Raw genomic sequence first — 22,217 nt, 5'->3', positions numbered from 1 at the left:
ATATATTTAATTGCACACATCTGAATAATACATATGTGAAAGCTAATGTATAATTTTATTTATGAACTTATAACTTACCAATTAAATTACATTACTATAGCTTCTTGCCCTTATTATTATTACAATTTTCTGTGTTAATACAGAATTAAACTTTTAGGGCTTATAACACCGACTCGCTCGACAAGAGGAGTTTAATTAGGTGTATAACAATTTTAATAGATTGTTATACACCTAATGTTTAAATTACCAAACATGTCTAACCAAAGAGGGGGCCATTGTAAAGCCCGAAATGCATTTTAGATTGGTAATAGTGTGCATGTATGTGCGTATATAATTAAATAATAAACTCCTCTTGTCAAGCGAGTCAGTGTGATAAGCAAAAAAGTTGTAATAATTACTAATTAAATGTTTGCCTGCTTCAAATTGTTAGTGATGAATTGTTTATTTTAATTACATTAAAAAAAATTATAATGAATTTCTTTTAGTAAAGCTGTATTTAATACATTATATTTGTTTTCTAGTTTCAATCGAATAGATTTACCCCCATACGAAGTGTACGAAGAGTTGAGAGAGAAACTGATTAAGGCCATCGAAGGTTCGGAATCATTTGGAGGCGTGGATTAAAATTTCAGCTTGTGCCATTATCTTTAATATGAAATGTTTGTATTCACCTAGTTATTATTAGTATAATTTTATAGCAATTCTTGCTAAAAAAAAAAAAAAAAAAAAATAAGAAAATTCATAATGGCAGTGTAATAAGATTCGAAACGATTTCAATCTATTAAGGTTCTCGCTAACTTGAATATATTATCATAGCATGCGAAGCTGGTGTTGTACAAAGTACAAAACAGCAGAGATCTGCTTAATTAAAGAGAGATAATCGAGAGGCTTTGATCATAATTCACGTAAAGTAAAAGTATCGACCACACGTTTCAAGAAATAATTCTTGCTACACCTCAATTTTCCTGCCTTACTTTTTACTGTTTTTACCTATCTCCTGATCAGTGATATAATCATGAATAATTGATTCTTTCCTTAGAAAGGTTTCTATTTACTAAAGCGTTGCACTGCAGCTAAATAATTAATTGTATATAAATAACTAAAAAAAAAAAAAAGGAGTGAAATTTAGTGCATTAAAGTTTGTGTCCAATATTTCCTATTAAAAAAAAGAAAAAAAAAAAAACCAATATTAATCTTAAATTATCTACTCAAAGATGTACAGTTTATCATAGGTTTTTAATTTACATGAATATGTTTGTATATATAGAAACTTTTCAAGTTTTCTCAACCTGATTAGATATTTTATACGGTTTATGAAAGTCTCTTCTCTTCCCAAAAGAAATCAGCTTAAGTTCAAAAGAAGTTGATTAAACTGGGAATTTCCAAAACAAAAAAAAAACAAAATATATATGTAAATAATTATTCTTCATATTGTACCTGTGCCGTAAGTCTGGTATGAGTTTTGCTGTTAGTTATTATTTTTATAGCTTCGAAAATATCTGTTGTTTAGGAGTTGTCTCGTTGGAGGAAACCTTAAATAAGTAGTTAATAACTGGAACATTCCATTCAGAAGCCATGCTTTTGTTTACTAAAAGATGTTCTTCATTTGAATGTTGAATGTAAAATATTGTTAAAAGATTCTTTCTTTTTTTTTGTTTTGATAAATTCGTTTTGTTGCTGGATCCATGAGAGGAAAAAAAACAAACTAATATTTACCCCAATGTATTTTGAATGTGAATTATTTAATTGATTGTGATGTTTTATCAAAAACAAAATGTCATTTTATTGTTTATCATCAATAAAGAAAGCTATATGACTTTTGAAAACAATTTTTGTATTATTTATATAATGAATTGGTCACAGAAATGGCTAAAATCTTAAGGAATTTTCGTGAGAAATTGCTGATTTCGGAAGCATTACAAATAGAAACAAAAAATACATCTTAAGATGAACAATAATCTAACAAAAAGTAGGTACTACGATTACTTTTCTTCCTGCTTCACGTTGTTCCTTTTTAATGAATACTATAATATCTTCGCGAAGTACATTGTACAATACTGGGTGGTCGAACAAGATTAGAAATCACAAGAAGTGCAATAAATACACTGACGTCAGTCAAATTTGGCGACACCGGTGACGTAACAAGCGTGACCCGCTGGCGGCATTATCAAGTTCTTTTGTGTTTAACCACCCAGCTCGATTTTGAGCCACTATATTTTATGATAATTAAGCGTGGCACTAAAGGCCTGTACGTACTTCGTGTGAATGGAAGAGAGACTTCAATTACAATTGATTTAATTAAATTTATTATCTATAAATAAAATATGTTTCCGTGAGGGCACGATTATATTCACCCTCTTTGAAGCTTAATAACTCCTGTGCTTTTTGTCGGAAATTTCTGAAATTTTGCAGGGAGGTTTTGTTTCTTAGGGAGATTGATACTATTAAGTTCTGGTGGTTAAAGATCGAGGGGTTGGAAAGATAACGGGGGTCGTGTGTAGCATTTACAATATAACAGGGTAGCATTTGCAATATTTTATAAAACCCATCCCTACTCTCAAACGCTGTTTGGAATTTCCTAATAGTTAAAAATATAAAAGTCTTTTAACTCTAGGTTACAATTTTAGAAAAACGTCTTGGTACTAAAAACAGTCTCACATTACGCAAAATAAAAGTTTATGAATGTAAATTTTTCTAACATAAGAATGAAATTCAACAATAAACGAAAAGTAACAATAGAGATTCATTGTTAGACTATATTCTGTACGAAGAAAAAGTCGCTCGAAATGTTTCGCGTGTTTATTTTAATTTTCATCTTCTCCTCTATACAAATTTTGTCAAAGGCTACGCCCATTCGGTATAGACGCTTGAATCCAGTCAAACACCGAACAGAAGACAAAAATTATCCTAGTGTGTTCCGTGCGAGACGAGGTCCCCAACAATTTCAAAAATCTTTTAAATATTACAACTATTTAACGCATTTGTATCGACTATTATCACGTCCAACAACCAAAGGCGACGTCGGCAATGTAACACCCGAAAGAGTGACGGAAATAACGACGGCAGCCAATTATCCACCAAAGACACAAACAGATTGGCTGAAATTGGAACTGGAAAGTATGAGAGATAAAAAATGGAAAGAATTACAAGATCTCGAGAAACAAAGCAAGGACGAGTCGGTGTCAACTAAATCTAATATTGGAATAGATATCGATGTAACTGAAACGGAACAATCGCCTACCCGAATTATGTTCGTGTTTCTAATTATCTCTATTATAATAGTTTGCGCAACATTCCTCCAACTGTGTAGAAGATTTTTTTCCGAACTGATTTGTTCGCCGAGTGCAACCAGAAAGTCTACTGCATGGAAACCAATACCGTCGGAATCAACTGTACTATCACAAAACACCGGAAAAGAAAGTATCTCAAGAAGTTTGACGTCACTTCATTCACGAAATGGTTCGTCGTTCGTAAAAGTTCAACGAATGATCGAAGATTTAGACCAAGAAGAAATCGAACTGTTGATCACCTTCCTTACCTCGACGATAAACGAATAATTTTTAATAATCGATAGCGATTCATTAAAAATTTGGAGACGCGTAAGAAAACTAATTCCGAAGACTTATTCCAAAACCCTTTGTGAGGATATTCTCCTCAACTCGATATTATGGAAAACTGAATGACCCGCAATATGTGCTGAAAATGATAAGGATATTCGAATTGAACCTTGTGGTCATCTTTTATGTACACCTTGTCTTACTTCGTGGCAGGATTCGGAAGGTCAAGAATGTCCATTTTGCCGAGCTGAAATAAAAGGTACCGAACAGATTGTCGTCGATCCTTTCGATCCTAGTGGAAGAACAATCAGAAGAGATGATTCTCAAGGCTCAAATACTACTAATCTTGTTGATTTGGATGATGATGAAAACTTTGAGGATCCAAATACATGGACTTCCTGTCTTCAAGCTTTGGCTCTTTCCAAGATCAGAAACTGCCGATGGAAGAAGGTCAAATAGCAGATCTCCATTAGTTTCACCCCGTGTCTTACCGCAATCTACTCGTAGACCACCTATTTCTGGGCCGCCTCCTGTTCCTCCACGACGAGCATCTCCAACAAATACTCCTTTGTTATCACCCGGTACTTCTCCAAGACATCAAAATATGTCTAAAAACTCGGATGAAACTAGTAATGGGACAGTGATGAGGGTGAATACTTCCCCTCAAGAATCCCCTGATAATTCTGGTATCAGTGTACCATACACCGACATAAAACACGAAAATTTTCAATCAAAAAATTTAGTTCAAAACCAAAGAAATAATCAAAGCAATTCAATAACAACAAGGCCAACAACCTCTTATGGTACATGGCCTAGATCATCTCCAACAATCAATAAACCTCTTCAAGGAAATATGTCATCATCGCTTCCACCATCAACAGCTGTTACTCCGTCATCATCATCATCATCATCCGTAGTTTCTCCTTCTCCATCTTCCTCACCACTATCCAGATCTTCAAGAATTTGTAATAAAACTGCAGGGGTTACTGGAAACTCGGTATTACATTATGCCGAAATTGCTGAAATTAAAGAAGAACCGAATTATGCCAATACAGATATCAATATTGGTCATGGTATGCTACCATTACGACAATCGGCACCCGAAATTGACGCACAAACTCAAGCAACGTCGTCTTTTCAACAGAATAATTTAAAAATGGAAAAAAGAATTAGGTCAATAAAACACAATACAAAAAATTATTGGAAAATTTTATAATACGATCCGGTTCTTATTTAACTAATGAAAAGCCTGCTACCGAGAATGCCCTTTCCAATTCAATTCGTGTGGTTGGAATCGTGTTTAATGCATTTAAGAGAAAACAGATGTTATGTGTTTTTTCACCCGTAGCATGGCGGATTTCTAGTTCGTTTTCGAGATTGTAGTACAGTAGAGCGTCGATAAGTGGAACCAATTGGGGACTGGGGTCCTTCCAGTTAATGATTTGTTCCAGTTTCCGACTTTGTACGAAAAAATACATTAACCTGTCCGATGTTCAAATTTTTCTCCGTCGCGTATCGCTTCCTGTTGAATTTTTCTCCGTTGCGTGTCGCTTCGTGTTGAATTTTCGTCGATTTTAAGCCTAACGAAAATTTTTATAATAATCATCGAGGCTATCGTATCGTTAAAAATTATTTCTGCATTTTGTACAAACAAAATAAATATATTAAAGAATATAAAAAACATGAAAATTATACTTTAGAAGTAAATTTAGTATCAAAAACATTCGATTCAGCACGACACAGTCCGACTGAAAATCGTTCCACTTTCCGGCTATTCCACTTACCGACGTTCCACTTATCGACGCTCTACTGTACTTCTTTTGCTCTGTAGTAGTCTCGATTTGTCTAGCTTGGCTGCCTTAATAGCGGTATTAACCTTGTAGCCCGATAATTCGACAGTTCGGTTCGTTTGTCTTTAATAATTAGGTTTATGAAGAAAAACCGGTACTTATGGGTTAAATACTAGCCCCCCTTTCACGGTCGAGCCAGTGCTACCAGCTAAAACATGCAAAAATTTAACAAAAATAATAATAAAGTAGCCAAGACATAACCAAATATTGTAGCGCCACATCACTACACTAGCGGACATTTGAATTTGCCGACTAGAACGCGGTCGGTTAATCGGGGGTCGGATAATCGATGCTCTGCTGTATATATTAGACAGTCATTCACTGCGCTTCTACTTGGCCAATGAATATAAAAATTGGCAATTATCAGTTGCAAGAAATCGTGTGTATATTACATTATGTTCTTATTTAAATAGACCGTGACGTACAACATCTTCGTGTGTTTGTGTACATGTGCCAATTGTGTTTTTGTCAGTGCCGAGACGGGTGATCATCCAATTAAAATATTTGCTCATTAAATGGCAAGGATGACCCGTAGAAAAATAGAGTTGGTTGAAAATTGTAAAATACAAAGAATTTTTCAAGGCCACGGTAAAATTTAAGTATAAATTCACAAATGCGTTTAAATTACTCTTTAAAAAAGTGATATATGACAGTATTATGTTATCAGATTGATACTTTATGTACTGTACATACGATTGGAAGAGAGAATGATCAGTTTTGGAAAAACACTAAACAATCTGCTTAAATAAATTTGATACATGTTCTATAGTCAGCTTTGTGTACAATCTATGTATGTCATTTGGAGATTTTTAGGTAAATCGTAGACACACAAATTCATATTTTCTAATGAGATTTTCTTCTCTGATAATAAAATAATGGTAAACATCTTCCTACAAGAATTGTAAATAAATAAATAAATAAATAAATAAAAAAGAATGACCCGCAATTGGTTGTTTGCCCTTATTTCCTTTCCGCAATAACGTCGTTAGTGGACCGAGTTTTTATTTAGTTGTATTGTATTATTTCGATACATGTAACGTAACATATCTGTGAATATAATACACTGCAACTTATTCTAAATTAATATATCTGTATAAAATAATATAAAAATCATTTAAATTGGAATACAAACAATAATTTTAGCAATAAAATAATGAATGAATAGAATAATACATACAGATTTTATTCATAAATAACACAATTGTTTATTAAAATTTTTTAAAATTCATAAAAATTAGCCAAGTTTTGTATAATTTTAATAAAGGGCCGAGAAAAAAACAAAAAATATTTACAATAAGTCAAAAAGTCAAAGTAAATATAGTCGTAGTTTCTATATAGTTAATTGGATTATAGTTATACGTGTAGTTACATGGTTAATTGGGTTATACGTAATGTAATTAATCATGTATAGTTATTTCAATTCAAAAATTTCCCCCTGAAAGAGTTAGATAGATGACCGGCACAACTCTATTGTAACAGGAAAAGTATGATGTACAGGGACAAGACACTACCGATTTTAGGTGGAGAGCATATATTTTAAATTAAATAATGATGTCGCAATAAATAATTGCTCGTTTGCGTGTGTGTATTTATATATAAAAATAATTAAAAGTATTGAAAGGGATTAAAAAGTCTTATTTGAATAAAGTAATATTAAGTTACCAAGTCCAATAGAAATGTTTATAAGAAATATTTTTCTTATGTTTGCTGCCACAAGACAGATGATAAATATTTATCATTTTGTATTGTAAACTTTATGTTTATATGTCCGAGGTAATTAAAATTTTTCAATTAAATCTATCTATCTTATCCGTTTAGTCATGTCTAGGGAATTCGATACCTGCCCTTATTTCTAATCCCGGGATTCCGGGATTACTTCGGTATTGAGGGTTAATAAAAAATAAGAAAGTCTTACAGAAATCAGCTCTTTAATCAACAAATGAAAATTTAGACAAAAATCAACGCATTTTACTGTATACACCTAGCTAATGGAATCACTCTAACTAGTCAGACTTAGAGTCAGACTAACCAGACTTAAAAATGTGGTATTTTTGTATTGTCATTAAACTTCAAAACAGAAGACATCCAAGAGTTATTATGTAAGCATATATTCTAAATGTTTAGAATGCGACGTGCAGTGTTTCTGAGGCACCACAATGTGTTTGTGTTAGAAATCAAGTACAGTGCTTGTACATGAAAATTTTACATACAACTTTTTCACAAGACATTAATATCGAAATCCTTTAAACAATTAAGTTCTAAATTGGTGAACTCACGAGAGTTAAAACTAGTAAACACCAATTTGACTATCTAGACTCTAGAGTAATCTTATCATTTAATTGAAAAAAGTATATTAAATTTTCTAATAATCATTATAACGAAATTATGTAACTTTATAATTTCTTCGGAAAAAAAAAAAATTACAAGGAGGGTGGAACCGGGGATCTCTCGATCGAGCAGTCGAATGCTCTACCACTGAGCTATGCCCCCATCACCCGCTGTTCACAAACAGACATTGTTTGTAACTTCAACGCTAAAGCAGCTAGAAATAAAGCTCGGTCGTCAAAAGCTTTATTCCAGAACATCGAAAGTCAATACATGGTAACTTTCTGATAAACGTTGCTTGAAAATTAATTCAAAATTAATTTCATGTGGAAAAACGTTTTAAAATAGAAATTAGTCATAATTCAACAAAATTACTCACCTTTTGCATTTGTTATTATCAGAATTTGATATTAAAAATCTCCTTTCTGATGTGTTGGAGTGAGGGGAGTCGAGGAAGAAGCTTTTTCGGCTTTTTTAATTCCGGCCGGGTCGAATGATCGACTCGCAATTAAATATATGTTGACCGTCTTTCCCCCAATGGTGGCCCGGTTGGCCTATTACTGCGAAGATCGGCGGGACAAAGTTATTAACGGAAATTTACAACTCAAAAGCAGTATTTACAGAAAATCGAAGAAGATAATTGTTAGAAAAAACACTATAAATGTGTTTACTGCACGTATTTTTATATTTTTATGTATGAATTATAAAATTTAAGCACGACATTTATCACAAAACGATATTTATTCAGTATTCTTCGATACAAAACGTCGTGGATTTGATTTAAACAAAAGCATTTTCTCATGTTCTTGGTCGCTTTGTTTTATACCGAGGAGGACAAAGACAAGGAGGATCTACACTCCTACACACCGGTCTATCAGTCAGCAAGCAATACGGTCTGCAAATTCCACGCACTTCTGCATTAGTACATAGTCTATAACCACTCGTAACGATTGGAGTAACTGCAAAACAAACCAATCCAGTTCGATTAAATATTTCTCTACGTAATTAGAATAATTAGTGACACTCACCTGCAATAAAAATCGAGTAGACCAACAGCAAAACCTTTGTCTTCTCCATATTATAACTGCGTTTAAACGACTCGCAGATAGTTTAATTAATAACTGACGATGACCACTAAAAATTCCTTTTTATACGCTGTCGATGCTTTTTCCAAGCTAAAAAACTCAAGTCATCTAAGACACAAATTTTGTCAGCGTGAAAACGCAACTTACGAATTTTACTGACGATATTTTACAATTTGTTGCTACAAAACCGTTTAAAACAAATATCATCGTCGTCATCAGCTTCGGCTTATTCTACCATTTCAAATTATGGTGTAGTCTCCCGTACATAATCGTCTGCCATTTGTGCCCATGTTTGTCTATCGTTAGCTTCTCTCCACCATGCTGTGCCTGTTTTTCCTTACGTCATAGTCCCATTTTAAGAACGGACGTCCTTTGGGATAGTGGCGTAGCGAGGGGGTATATCATGCACCGGGCGCCACTCGCAAAGGGGCGCCCAAATAGTCTCCAAGACAAACTGTGTTTCTGGAGGGGGAAGGTGGCGCCAACAAAGTTTCGTGCCCCGGGCCCTAGTTATGTTCGCTACGCCACTGCTTTGGGTCTCTTGATTTCCCGTGGATACCACATTGTGATTCTCCTGGACCATCTGTATTCAGTTCTTTTTGCCAGATGTCCTGCCCGTTGCCATCTGAGAGATTTAATTCTATGGATCACATCAATTACCTGGGTTCTTTGCCTAATCCACTCTATTCTTTTGTGATTTTCCTTGGTTATTCCTAGCATGGTCCTATCGCTCCCAAAGCTCAATGGAGCGATACATGCTAGGAATAACCAAGAGAGATCGTAAAAGACAAATATAGATAACAAAAAATCCTGTTAATTGAGATCGAATAAACAGAGCTAACTTCGCTCTACAAATACCGAATATAAACATCAGAGACAAAGGAACCAATATGGCCACTGCCGCAATTTATCACGGTATTGTGTAGACTTCGTACTTACAGACCATGTTTTGTCTTATCCTCTTCTTTCATATCGTATCGCATCAGCTAGTTGGGCACGAGCTTTAGGCTATATCGCCCTGTGGTGAAGTGTGACGTAATTGCCACGTAAGGGTAGGGGTGTGTGGTTATGATGGTCGATACCCCGGAAATAATGCCTTTTAAGAAGTGTTTTAAAAGCTTTTCGGGCGTTACAGACGTGGAGAAAACTCGGAAAACTTCACGTGGCCAGGAACGAACCCACGACCAACTGCCAGCGTTCATGGAAGGGAACCGCTTGGCCTAGGGTTGTCAACTCAAAAAAAAAAAAATAAAAGTAGCTAAAAGCAAACAAAAAAGTCTCTAAAAATAGCTAAAAGGTTTCAAAATTCGCTAATAAAGTAACTAAACAAAAAGTAAAAACCAACATTTGATTAATCTATTATTAAGTTTATTCAAAAAGTCTATTCGTCGCTAAATTCCGTTACTTCTTCATTTCTTCATTGTGTTCAAAAGACAGTGCTATTTCAGACTTTAAATTTTGGTATGATTTTATAGTGCGTATTTTTTCAATGACATTTACTTGCAATTAATAATCGTAGCTGCATTTTCCTAATCTTTTCAAACCATATCTAATCTCTGTATTTGAGTGAGGTGACAAAAGAATTTTTGAAACAAAATTGGCAAAGTCTCGAAAGGAAGTTTCTCTGGCACCATCTCGGTATTGAGCTACTTCCATCCACAGGTATAATGCGCTGGAAGTTTCTTTCCACTAGACTGTATGGATTTTCCTCCATTGAAAGTCAATGCTAGTTAATACTGCATCATCAGTAAAAGAAAAACGTTTTCGCGAGGTTTATTATATCACTTTTAATTGGATTGAGACAATGGTCAATAGTTAGTGACATCATGGTTTTCAAAATTGATATAATGTCAGGTAACTATTGCCGAAGTTGTTTTATAAGAGATAAAAGGAAGGCAATGCAGTGACTACGAATATTTTTCTTTTCTTCATCTAACAGCGTAGAATTACTTTGCGAGTGGCGCCCGGTGCATGATATACCCCCTCGCTACGCCACTATCCCAAAGGACGTCCGTTCTTAAAATGGGACTATGACGTAAGGAAAAACAGGCACAACATGGTGGAGAGAAGCTAACGATAGACAAACATGGGCACAAATGGCAGACGATTATGTACGGGAGACTACACCATAATTTGAAATGGTAGAATAAGCCGAAGCTGATGACGACAATGATATTTGTTTTAAACGGTTTTGTGGTAAGCAACGAATTGTAAAATATCGTCAGCAAAATTCGTAAGTTTGTTGCGTTTTCACGCTGACAAAATTTGTGTCTTAGATGACTTGATTTTTTTAGCTTGGAAAAAGCATCGGCAGCGTATAAAAAGGAATTTTTAGTGGTCATCGTTAGTTATTAATTAAACTATCTGCGAGTCGTTTAAATGTAGTTATAATACGGAGAAGACAAAGGTTTTGCTGTTGGTCTACTTGACCTGTACCCAGGGGCGGACTGGCCTTAAAATTTTTGTGCGGAAGAAAATTATTACCGGCCCAGCCCATAAATAAAAAAAATGTCTTTTTTTCTATTCATATTTAAAGATCCAAAAATGACTCAACTCAAGGGCCAACTCTAGTTGCGTCGAATATATGTACGAAGCGGGCTCTTGATATTTAGTACGATTACAAACGACTAGATGTCAATATTTAAAATTTTTATTTTATATAGCGTTATATTGTTTTGTGATATTTTGTGCAACGCCGCAGGTTGCCCATCTACAAGCAACGCCACCGTGAGTGAATGGCAGTGGCGTGCCGTGACATTTGATAATAGGGAAGCTGTGTTTCTGTAAGAAGCCGACTTTCAGGGGCAATCAATTAATTGCGCGTCAGGGCCCGTTCGTATTCGTTCGTTCGATAAGCCGGTAAAAACCGTATACTTCTTTAAATGTATTTTTAATAGATTATTCGAAGTACTTAATAAATAAGAAAGTTCAATATAATTACCTCCGTTATCAGATTCAATAAATTCCCTGTGCCCTCTAAATGCCAATTCTCGCTTTGAGAAAAAACATATAACATCTATTAATTTAGATATACCCATTAATCGTAATTATCTCGTTATAATTTTCAATATTTATTTCGTATTGTCTACCAATGTTAAATTCTATTCCGCTTTGATTTCCAAATTGCTTCAATTTTACGAAAGAATCGTCACTCGTCATAAATTTTATCGTCAAAATGTCGAAATTTTTTTGTCGACGTATTTATATTTAATTTAGGCATCGGTCTTTCTCTTTTAATAATGTTTTTTTTTTTTTTCATTATGTGGTCTCGAGCCAAAACTTTTTTAAAATAAATTTTTGAATCACTAGTCACGATATAAGGGCTAAAATTAAAATTATAAAAAAAACTTACTTGGTAAAACAAAATGTGTGAGAAATGTACATACCTAGTACGAAAAATTCTTTAATTGTACGAATATACTTTTAAAGAAATTTATAATTAAATACAGTCAAACCTGTTTTTATGCGGTCTTTTTTTGTGCGGTATAGTTGGCGACTAGTCTCAACTAACAGGGGACCCCAAAATGTCCATCGAAGGAAAATATCTGAAGTTAACGCCGTGCGTGGGGCCTATAATTGAAATTTGCTTGAGTTACGAAGCTATAACGCGACACCGATTCCTCTTGTGAGCTTCGCTAAAGTGACCAGAAGGCCCGAATTAGGCGGGACAGTTCGATTTTTTAATATCCAACTTATAGAAACAGTGGTTAAGGGTGCGATTATGCAGACGCGAATTTTTTAGCGAGCGATATAGTTATCGCAAAGGAAAACCACGCACAAGAGAGAAGCGAGAAATCTCGCTAGCGAGAGCAAATTTCTGTTAATCGCAGGGTTTGATATTTATCGCGTCTCACCTCTTTTCGCCACATATTATCGCTCGCTCGTGTCTGCATAGTCGCAACCTAACTGCCCAGTCGATTGGAATCGATCACGTGACTCATCTGTTCTCGCGTAGGCGCTCCCGGCTTTATTTATTGTATACGTTATGCTTAATGTAATATAGAAGCGAAAAATTTTTAATCCAAAATAATAATAAATAATAATTGCTATAATATTTTTATTATGAAGATTATTACGGTTATTTATTTATAACTAGTCGTAAAAGTGACCTCAAGCGGGAAATTTAAGAAGTTCGGTGTAATCGTTGTATGTTGTGTTCCTATTGTTTATATTATGAAAACGTGTTTCGCGGATCAACACGTATTAAAAACTTAACGATTGTTGGAAGAACGTGACGAAATGTCTTGCAATTATGCGGAAGGTCTTTCGGATTACGATGACAAAGGGATTTGTGGCTTACCCGAGGTAGTATTACTTACATGTAATTTGTTCATACAATTGAATATCTCTGTCTCAAACATGGGTTAGACAACCCAAACATGCTTTGCTCGAAATTTATTTTTCCCCTGCACTTTCAGCCTAAATTGAATATATTTTTCATGTTTATCTCAAATAATTTTCTTCCAAAACCTCTCTCTCAAAATATGGACTGAAGTGTCGACTACAAATTCAAAGCTCGGCCACTACGTTTCGATAGCATAAATTGCAGGTGAGAATCGTCTCCTGTAATATGGTGGGTGCCGTTTCCTCGTCGGGCAGCTAAGTAAGTGAGCCAACGATATAGATTGTTTAGTACGAAACGACGTCGTTGGCTCACGTACTTAGCTGCCCAACGAGGAAACACACCGGATATATACAGAAGGATCTGGTTTCGATGGATTGCTCGGGTTGCCAAAAACCGTCTGTTGTTTCGCGAATCTGTTATTTTGCAAACGACTGATTTCTGGCACACCTGGGAAAATATTAATTATTCGAAGAAATTTCCATTTTTTTAACCCCTATATATAAGAAATACCAGTACTTGGAATTATTCAGTCTCGTGGGATCTTTATTCTTTATCCTATAGAAAAACGTATGTTTGTAACGTACGCATATATTATGCTGTACGTGATTGCACGTTACGCCATACGTGTGTATGAGAAAGCTGACAAAAACTATACATACTATAAGCATAAAAAGAGGCAAATTACATATGCTCATTAGCAAAACATGACATTGCTTGACTTCACAATTTGTGAAAAAAAAATCTTGGCTATCTTGGTTTCTTTTGATGCTTTTCTATCTATTGATAGAAAAGAAACCAAGATGGATGAGTGTATTTAGTGATATTAGCAATATCACGAACAGTACAGCCTGTTCATTTTTGCTGAAATTTGTCAGGAAAGTCTTTATGGCTTGGAAATACTTGATGGCCTTGCTAAATTTTGGCATTACGCATAGACCTTTGAGTGTTCGCTAGGTGACTCCTGAATCATATCAGCCAGCAATTCGTATAATTCTTCCATTGTACGTATCCCAAATGTAAACTCTACAAATTTCCAGAAACAAATATCTCAAATATTAACTAAACGTTGAGAAAATGTGAAGTTTACAATAGATTTGGGGTACAAAAAGTCTGTTATTCTGAGTAACAGATCCAGGAAGTAAAATTACATTGATTTGGTGGGACCTGGAAAATATTGTTATTTCGAGAAATCTATTGTTTTATGATATGTTAAAACAAGATTCTACTGTAGTTGTGAATAATGTTTTTCTCTAATTGGCTAGAGTCTTGTGTCTAATTGGACAAAGAAAGTTGAGTATTGGAAACTATTGATAAATTACTTCTGTTCAGATATGTCAAAAATGTTTTATTTATACCTAATAAGGTATGTACTGTACTTGCCATTGTATTTATAAAATACCCTACTTCTAATCAAACCTATTACCGTATACTGTGTATGAGCCTCTGTACCCCGAAACCTGTCTGTCTTAAAGTTTTTTCTTGTTTCCTTGAGACTTGAGACCAGTGGCGTAGCGTGGGTCGGAGGCCGCCCAGGGCGGAAGAAAATTTCGCTGCCCCCTTATTTAGGTATCTCAATTTAAAAGACTAAAATATACAGTAATTCTAAAGAAGTTTTCAGCAAGAACAATCATCATTATTGTGTATTGTACAGGTTCAAATTTTTACAAGATATTATTATTATTTATTGTGAAATTTTGCCGCCCCTAAAGGTGCCGCCCCTGCCGCCCCCACTACGCTACGCCACTGTTTGAGACATGAACCATGTTCAGTTGTATACAATGTATGCAAAAGTTAGCAAAAAGTAACTTTTACCCAAAATTTCTTCAAAGCACTGTTTGACTATAAAAATAATTTTTAGGAACACGATGATCCAGATGCTATTGTGGTAAAAGTAGAATTATTGGCTAAATGGATGAGAGAATCTAATCATACTGTTTTTCACACTGGAGCAGGAATTAGCACTTCTTCGGGCATTCCCGATTTTAGGTGAGAATTGAGCAGTCATTATATTAGGCTATCTCAAATTAATGTTTTATAATTTAATCAAATTATAGAGGACCGAAGGGAGTCTGGACTTTAGAAGAGAAGGGCATAAAGCCTCAAATTAACACGTCATTTGACGAGGCCGTGCCGACCACCACGCACATGGCATTGCTTGCATTGGAGAAAGCCGGATACGTTCATTATATAGTTAGCCAGAACGTTGACGGTTTGCACTTACGATCTGGATTTCCCACTTCTAAGTTGTCGGAGCTTCACGGTAATATGTTTCTTCACAAATGTAATAAATGTAAAAGGTACTATTTTAATTGCTTAAAATTTAATCATTTGTTATTTAATATGAAAAAATTATTATAAAAATGTTTTTATTTTTAAATTTCACACATTGTAGAGTGTTCATTGTCTTGAAACGTTAAAGTAGTAATAAAATATTATATATATATTAAAACAGAAGTGTTTCTTGATGAATCATTTTGATAAATTCATATGATCATCTCCAAACACAGGAACACAATAATGTTTATATAAAAAAGAATGGTTTTTATAACACTGTTGCTACTGCTAAGGTTATGAATGTCCTTGATTGCCAAGACTACCGTTCTGCGGGCTTCTTTGCTGTTGACTAGATGTGAATGTGCCCAAATATTATACAATTTTAATTTATCAGCTGTGCTTTTCAATCAACCTTTTGTTTTATCACTTGATCATACTTTTTTAACCAGTTTTTTTACATTTATTATAATTAAAGTATACTCGTTTAATTTCTTTAAATATCATTATTTGAAATCAAACCTTTGGCCTGCATAAAATCTTTAAAGCTAAGTATGCTTACTATATGGCACAAGGGCTCAAAAATGTTCATCATTCCTGGACTAGATTGTCATATTGTACACCAGCCATACTGAAAAATCTAATGACAGATTGTCATTTTTATTTCTAAAGCCATTCTGTAGTTTTCACTGGATTTTATCTGAAGTGATCTGTAATTTATACTTTGCTTTTATTCCATTTTTTTTTAACTCAATATATAACTGGTCAAAACATGTTAATTTTCTAGGAATTATTATATCCACAGTTGTGGTAATTACTAATTTAAGTATCTAGTGATGATAACATTTCTCTTGTTATTATGTAAATAATATACTGCATATAATGAATTGTACCTTTCGTGTAAACAGTTTCAAAAGTCTTCTTGAAGAACATACAAAGGTACTGATGCCAAAACAAGATATTTTGAAAATAAACTCAGAGTTGCAATATTAAAAATTATACTATAATACTGAAACGTTGAACATTGGTATATAAAAAGAATTTTCCCTTAATAGAATTAAGAATGAATCATTTTAATTGATATTAATAAATTTTTTAATCCAAAGTTCTAAGTAATTTACTATATGTAGCAGTGGTGCACCCAGGGACCTTGGCACCCCCAAAGAAAAGGAAAACAAACACTAGAAAATTTTCCAAAAATCTTTTCTCAATTAAAGTTCATATTTTTATTTATATTGTGTCGTGTCTTCTATTTCTACAGTAATTTTGAATTAATGGTCACATAAGGATATAATTTTATTGATATTTTGGATTAAAAAGTTTAAACGGTTCAACTCGGCTCCTTCAAAATCAAATCTCGAGTGTACCACTGATAAGTCGAACTGTTAAAATCATCTGGTTTATCTATTATTCAATTGTAGACACTTATGGCATTGATTTTGTCTGTTATTTTTATTTGGAGGTATTTGTTTGGGGAAGTAATTTCTTGCTTGTAAGAGCATTGTCAATTGTAAATTAAAGATAAATAATAAGGTAAACTTTTCAACTTAATTTTTAGCATTTCAAATCCACAGAGCTGGTTGAAAAGGTGAAAATTGAAATAAAAATCTCATATGTAAATATCAAGCTATTTTAATAATAGACAGAAATTCTGGTGAAAGCCTTACCAACGACAACCTTCAAGAACTGGCAGAAAAAGAAATTCATGTAGAACTGGAAAATGGTGATTATGAAAATGAAGAACCCCAAAGAATTTCTCTGCAGATTTCCTTAGTAAAAGTTTGGTAACGATAACCGAAATTGTTGATCAAATTGTAAAGAATGATCCAGATTTTCAAAGGAGTGCAAAAGTGAAACAAGGCATTTTGGATGCGATCTTTCGCTACCGACATTTGCTTAAGGAAAGAAAAAAAGCAACAAATGAAACTACACGACTTTATGGCAAAAAACAAGAATTTCAAAAAAGTCAGGACCTTTGTCACAAAAAATGAACTTTACATTTCTGTGCGCACATGTTTGTGTGTTTTATTTAACATATATTATTATGCAAATTAATATAAAAATAACTTAAAATTATAGTAAAATCTGTTTATTTGTGGTCGCACGTTCCCCTATCCCTATTTACTCTGTTAAAATAACTTCGTTTGACACTGTTTTGTTTAGCGCTTTGTCGTCCAGGAATGCATCCCCCGCGTTAAGCGGGGTCTTACCGTAATATGAAACAAAATGAATTTTAGTGACTGACTATAATTTGGATTTCTATTTGAAAGAATAAAATGTTTTGAATTCTATTATTTTTAAACATGTTGAGTATATTAGTATTTTTATATACATCAATATAAAATTTTTTTATCATTTGATTTACATTTTAATTTTTAGAATTTTTTAATCAAATTTTTTAACATATGAAGTTTTATTATTTGTAGATTATTTGTGCAAAATACCGCAGGTAAATCCGTCGGACAAAAAAATACGGGAGTCTTGTGCCCTATTCCTAAATCTAACAATAAACCGTGTCGTGGTACACTCTACGACACAATTTTGGATTGGGAAGATGAATTACCTGATATTGATTTAAAAATGGCAGAGAAACATTCAAAGTAATTTAAACTTATTAATTATTATAATTAATGTACGAAATTATGAGTTTTTTTAATTTGGAATGATTTTTTTTCAGGGAAGCCGACTTGAGTATTTGTTTAGGCACAACTCTTCAAATAATACCAAGTGGTAATTTACCTCTCCTTACAAAAACAAATAATGGAAAATTAGTAATTTGCAATTTACAGCCTACAAAACATGTATGTATATTTTAGTTTTATATTTTGAAATATTATACGTGATTCCGTTAACGTTAAAAATGTTTCAAATACATACAAGCCTGTACAAATTTACAATACAGACAAAATGTTTGGTTTAACTCTTTGTATACTAGAAGACAAGATTTGTCACATTGCTTTGAAAATGAGAAAATCATATTTATTGGCATAGCCAGGGTTTTGTTATGGGGAGACCTAGTAGAGGCTGTAATTTTCTGGGGAAGGGCACCAGGTTAACTGGGGGGCCGTGTCCACCCACGCCCCTTCCTGGCTACGCCCATGACCATATTTCTCTAAGTTTAACTGTGCGAAAAGTTATCTTATCTTTGCTATAGTGGTTGTGTTGTCGGGAGCAACATTCAAGTTATAATCGTAATCAAAAGAATACTGTAGTAGCTTGTAGAGTAGGTGTTTTATAATCTTATAAGTATACTTGAAAGATGGACATAAATCTGAAAATGTTTGATTTCGGTTTCTTTGTTCCATTCTATGTTATACTTTATTAAAGCATATATTTGTTTGTATTTTAAAAGAATTTTGTTTATTGATTATGTTACTGTAGCAATTTTACTCTTATTATGAAAATAAAAGATATTTTAATTATAAAGCCGATCTAATTGAAGATTATATAAAAATAAAAATAAATAATGGTTAAATATCTGGTAAAAAGTTGTAAAAATCTGAAAAGTGAAAAGATTTTTAAAATTTATTCTGCATTTATTAGATAATGAACTTTTCCCTTATGTCAGAAAAATTGCAATAATCATGTAGTTAGCGAAACAGCTAGCTGTGTAATTATTTCTTTACATCTCTTGATTTATCTGCCAAGACGAATGTAAATGAAACACTGTAATCTCTATTATTATTTATTATTTTTATTAAATTATTATATTGTGTACAATTCTAAACTGTACAGTGCTTTATTTTTGACTGGTGAAAAATGGAGCCATTAGGATTACTAAAATGTTCAATTGGCTTAAACTACAATTTGTAACAGAAAGTTGATTAAAAAATGCAGCTAAGACTTAAAAATCTTGATTGATATACTACAGTCAACTCTTCTTTTTCATGCTTTTAGATTGTTTTCCCTTCCAACATACTAAATTATTTAATCAAACTGTTGTAGGTATCAATATTTATGTAATAGTGGCTGAAGAGGGTCTAGTGAAGGTTGAAGTGTATCCTACAAATTAAATTAGTGTGTTTTGATGTGATATCGATTTTCTAATGCTCCAATACAATTTAATAAAGCCTTGTACATCTCCGCCAGTTGATAGTTTGAGATGATTATGTAATTCATTAGAGGAAAGGATACAACTATATTCTTTTTAGTGTTTCGAGATTTTTTTCTGTTTCTTTACTCTATCAGTCTTACGTTCTATAGCATTTTGAGAGTCTTAGTTTTCTTGCTTTCAACATAGTCTTTTGAGTATTGTTTGTATTTGTTTATGTTGTCATGATGTTTATATTTAATTTCTTTGCTTTTCGTTCTGTCTGTGCTGTTAAATCCTGGATAAGAATATCAGAAATATCATCTGTATTCTACCTCCAGTATTTTTTCTGATTTATCTTTTATGTGTTTCAGGTCTTACTTCTATAAAGAAGACTAGGTTTGTCTTGCTGACTTATTTAAAGTAAATCTTAACACAATATTATCTAAATGGATTCATTTATTCATGTATGAGTTATTTATGGTTGTACATACGTTATTTCGTTTATTATTCACAAAGAATAGAGATGCTAATAATATTGTTTTTATAATAACAATCTGTTTTCTAGGATAAGACTAGAAAGTAAAATACTAATGCGAATGCTGTATCATTATTTCTCGTAATTTATTCATTTATTATATATTTCAATAAAATTTATGTATAAATAGATATATATTCTTTACAAATTTAAAATAAAATGATTTTTTTTAAATTTAGGACAAGCACGCTGATTTACTCATACATGATTATGTGGACAATATCATGATTCAGCTACTAAAAATATTGGAAGTGAAGATTACTCCTTACTCAGACGATATTGATCCTACGAGAAATTCAACTTTATTTAAGTACATCGAACGTCCATCTGTTAAATTCATAAGAAACGATAACAAATGCAAGAATAAGAATTCAAATAATCAGAAATTGAAAGAAGAGAACAATGTTTATAAAAAAGTTAAAATTGAAAATTTCGTAGAACTTAAAGATACTTGATATCTATTATCATCTATAATTTCAATAATTTAATGAAAATTTAACATTGAGGTACCATGTTACATATTTAAAAGTATATATCATGCAATCTGTATATATGCAATTGTTTTTTAACATGTTTACAGTGTCTATATGATACTTTGAAGCAAGAAAATCGAATCAGTATTATTACGAATATCTGTTAATTTACTGCAAAGTGCGAGTGAAAAATTGGCACGAAGACACATCAGTAGTTCCGTAATGTGACAACCGGATTTAACGTAATTACTTAATGTATTCGTATGTGTTTTATAATTAAACAAAAGTTTTTAAAGAAATTTATGATTAATATATTATATCTAAATTTATCTAGAAATAATTTTATTTATTTATTTTATAATTATTTTATTCCACTAAATAATTCCCAAGTAATTTATAGAACATTATTAAAATTGGTCTGCTATTCTAATTATTCGTATAAAATGCTTGTCAGTAATGTGGATTTTGAATCTCTTATAACAGTAATTTGTTGGATTATGTTTTAAAAAGTATTCACAGATTACATTATGCATTAAAAATAATTATGAAATAAAGCATAAATAATTCATATTTCTTTTGTTATACTTGGTGATCAAATAAAATGAGTTGCAAGGAGTAGACTTTGTGATGTTGGGAGCTAGTGGAATTGACTCATCACACCACCAATTTATTTATTTAGAGTTAAAAATGTTATCTCATAGCAAATAAATGTTCATGATTTATGTATTTCTTGTCAAGTAACTGGCAGTAACAAGCATGGCTAGCTCATGGCATTGCTAAGTCTACTTTTGTAAGTAAATTTACATTGTATATTAGTAAATAATAATAGATTAATAAATAAAACAAACAAAAGAGTCAAAGTTCTAAATTGCCTGGCTGATGCCTTAACTGCCTCAGAAAATCAGCAGTTAAAGCAGGGACGGGGCTGGTCTGTCCCATATATGTTGGAGTATGTACAGTACATCTCATCTGGCTGCCCCTTTGTGGGCCTAGCTAAACCTGTGACAGGAAAAAGAAAAAAAAGGCTTTTTAGTTTCCAAAGGGTGGAAATAATCAAAAATTAAAAAGAAAGCTAATATTAACTTTTTTAAAATTTTCAGAATGAATTAATGTTCCATTTAATATGACATATACTATATATCAGCAATTATTTGATTAGTCAAAATGTTTTTAAATATAATATACAGGGTGGGAAAGAAAGTCACTTAAAACCCTTGCTACGGAATATAGAATGTATCCAAAGTTAATTTCACTCATGTCAGGAACACGTTAGACAAGGGGGAAACAGATTAGTATGTATGCCATCTTGAATGCAACTTCAAAACTATAAATGGGAAGGAGATCACGTGACACGTTATTTAGGTTCAGAACTTCTTAAGGAATTGATTGCCGAAAGAGTTTATTGACTCATCCGGAACGGTCGCAGAGGGTTTGCATGTTACACAATGTGTTCAAAGTACCACATACATTCTTATATTCTGGGGTAGCAGGGATGTTACGCGACTTTCTTTCCCATCCTGTATTTTTGTTATTTAAAAGTTATCTTTTAAATGTAAGCTGAAGTTCACAAATATATATATGTATATATTTGTTGATTTACCTGGAATTTGATTTACTATTTTCCCTTGTTTCCAAGATGTACAGTAATTATATTTTTAAGATTTCTGAAATCAGGATGTATCTTACAATCAAAGTCAAAAGAAACTTGTCAGTTGTCAAGAAGAAGAAATTGCAGTCTACCAT

At 32.8% G+C, this 22,217-nt stretch overlaps 2 protein-coding genes and 1 long non-coding RNA gene across 4 annotated transcripts in view; 2 read left to right on the top strand and 1 right to left on the bottom strand.

The window, feature by feature from the left end:
- The window catches only part of Nedd4 (E3 ubiquitin-protein ligase Nedd4), an 83,497-nt gene extending 81,668 nt beyond the window's left edge, over positions 1 to 1,829 (top strand). Inside the window, exon 21 of the mRNA XM_067284374.1 lies at positions 522 to 1,829. Within this exon, the coding sequence (XP_067140475.1) occupies positions 522 to 624 (103 nt within the window). The 3' untranslated portion in view covers positions 625 to 1,829. The remainder of the gene's footprint in view (positions 1 to 521) is intronic.
- A 6,625-nt stretch (positions 1,830 to 8,454) lies between these two features.
- On the bottom strand, positions 8,455 to 8,846 carry LOC136986762 (uncharacterized). Its single transcript, XR_010882525.1, has 2 exons — positions 8,761 to 8,846; positions 8,455 to 8,691 (listed from the first exon to the last, which is right to left on the bottom strand). It is a non-coding gene; the product is annotated as an uncharacterized lncRNA (long non-coding RNA).
- A 4,103-nt stretch (positions 8,847 to 12,949) lies between these two features.
- Positions 12,950 to 20,773, top strand: Sirt6 (sirtuin 6). Of its 2 annotated transcripts, XR_010882531.1 has the most exons (7): positions 12,950 to 13,122; positions 15,021 to 15,148; positions 15,217 to 15,459; positions 17,860 to 18,033; positions 18,111 to 18,234; positions 20,181 to 20,507; positions 20,582 to 20,773. XR_010882531.1 is itself a non-coding variant. In XM_067284422.1 (6 exons), exons 1-6 carry the CDS (start codon positions 13,057 to 13,059, stop codon positions 20,454 to 20,456), a joined length of 1,011 nt encoding a protein of 336 aa, XP_067140523.1. In that variant the 5' UTR covers positions 12,950 to 13,056; the 3' UTR covers positions 20,457 to 20,773. The 2 variants fall into 2 exon arrangements, 1 of the variants encoding a protein (XP_067140523.1); XM_067284422.1 differs by having other exon boundaries at positions 20,181 to 20,773.
- Positions 20,774 to 22,217: the final 1,444 nt, after the last annotated feature.

Source organism: Centruroides vittatus, unplaced genomic scaffold, assembly GCF_030686945.1.
Source record: "Centruroides vittatus isolate TY-2023 unplaced genomic scaffold, ASM3068694v2 scaffold_1172, whole genome shotgun sequence".
In the NCBI taxonomy this organism is placed as follows: domain Eukaryota; kingdom Metazoa; phylum Arthropoda; class Arachnida; order Scorpiones; family Buthidae; genus Centruroides; species Centruroides vittatus.
This window is presented reverse-complemented; position numbering and strand designations above follow the sequence as displayed.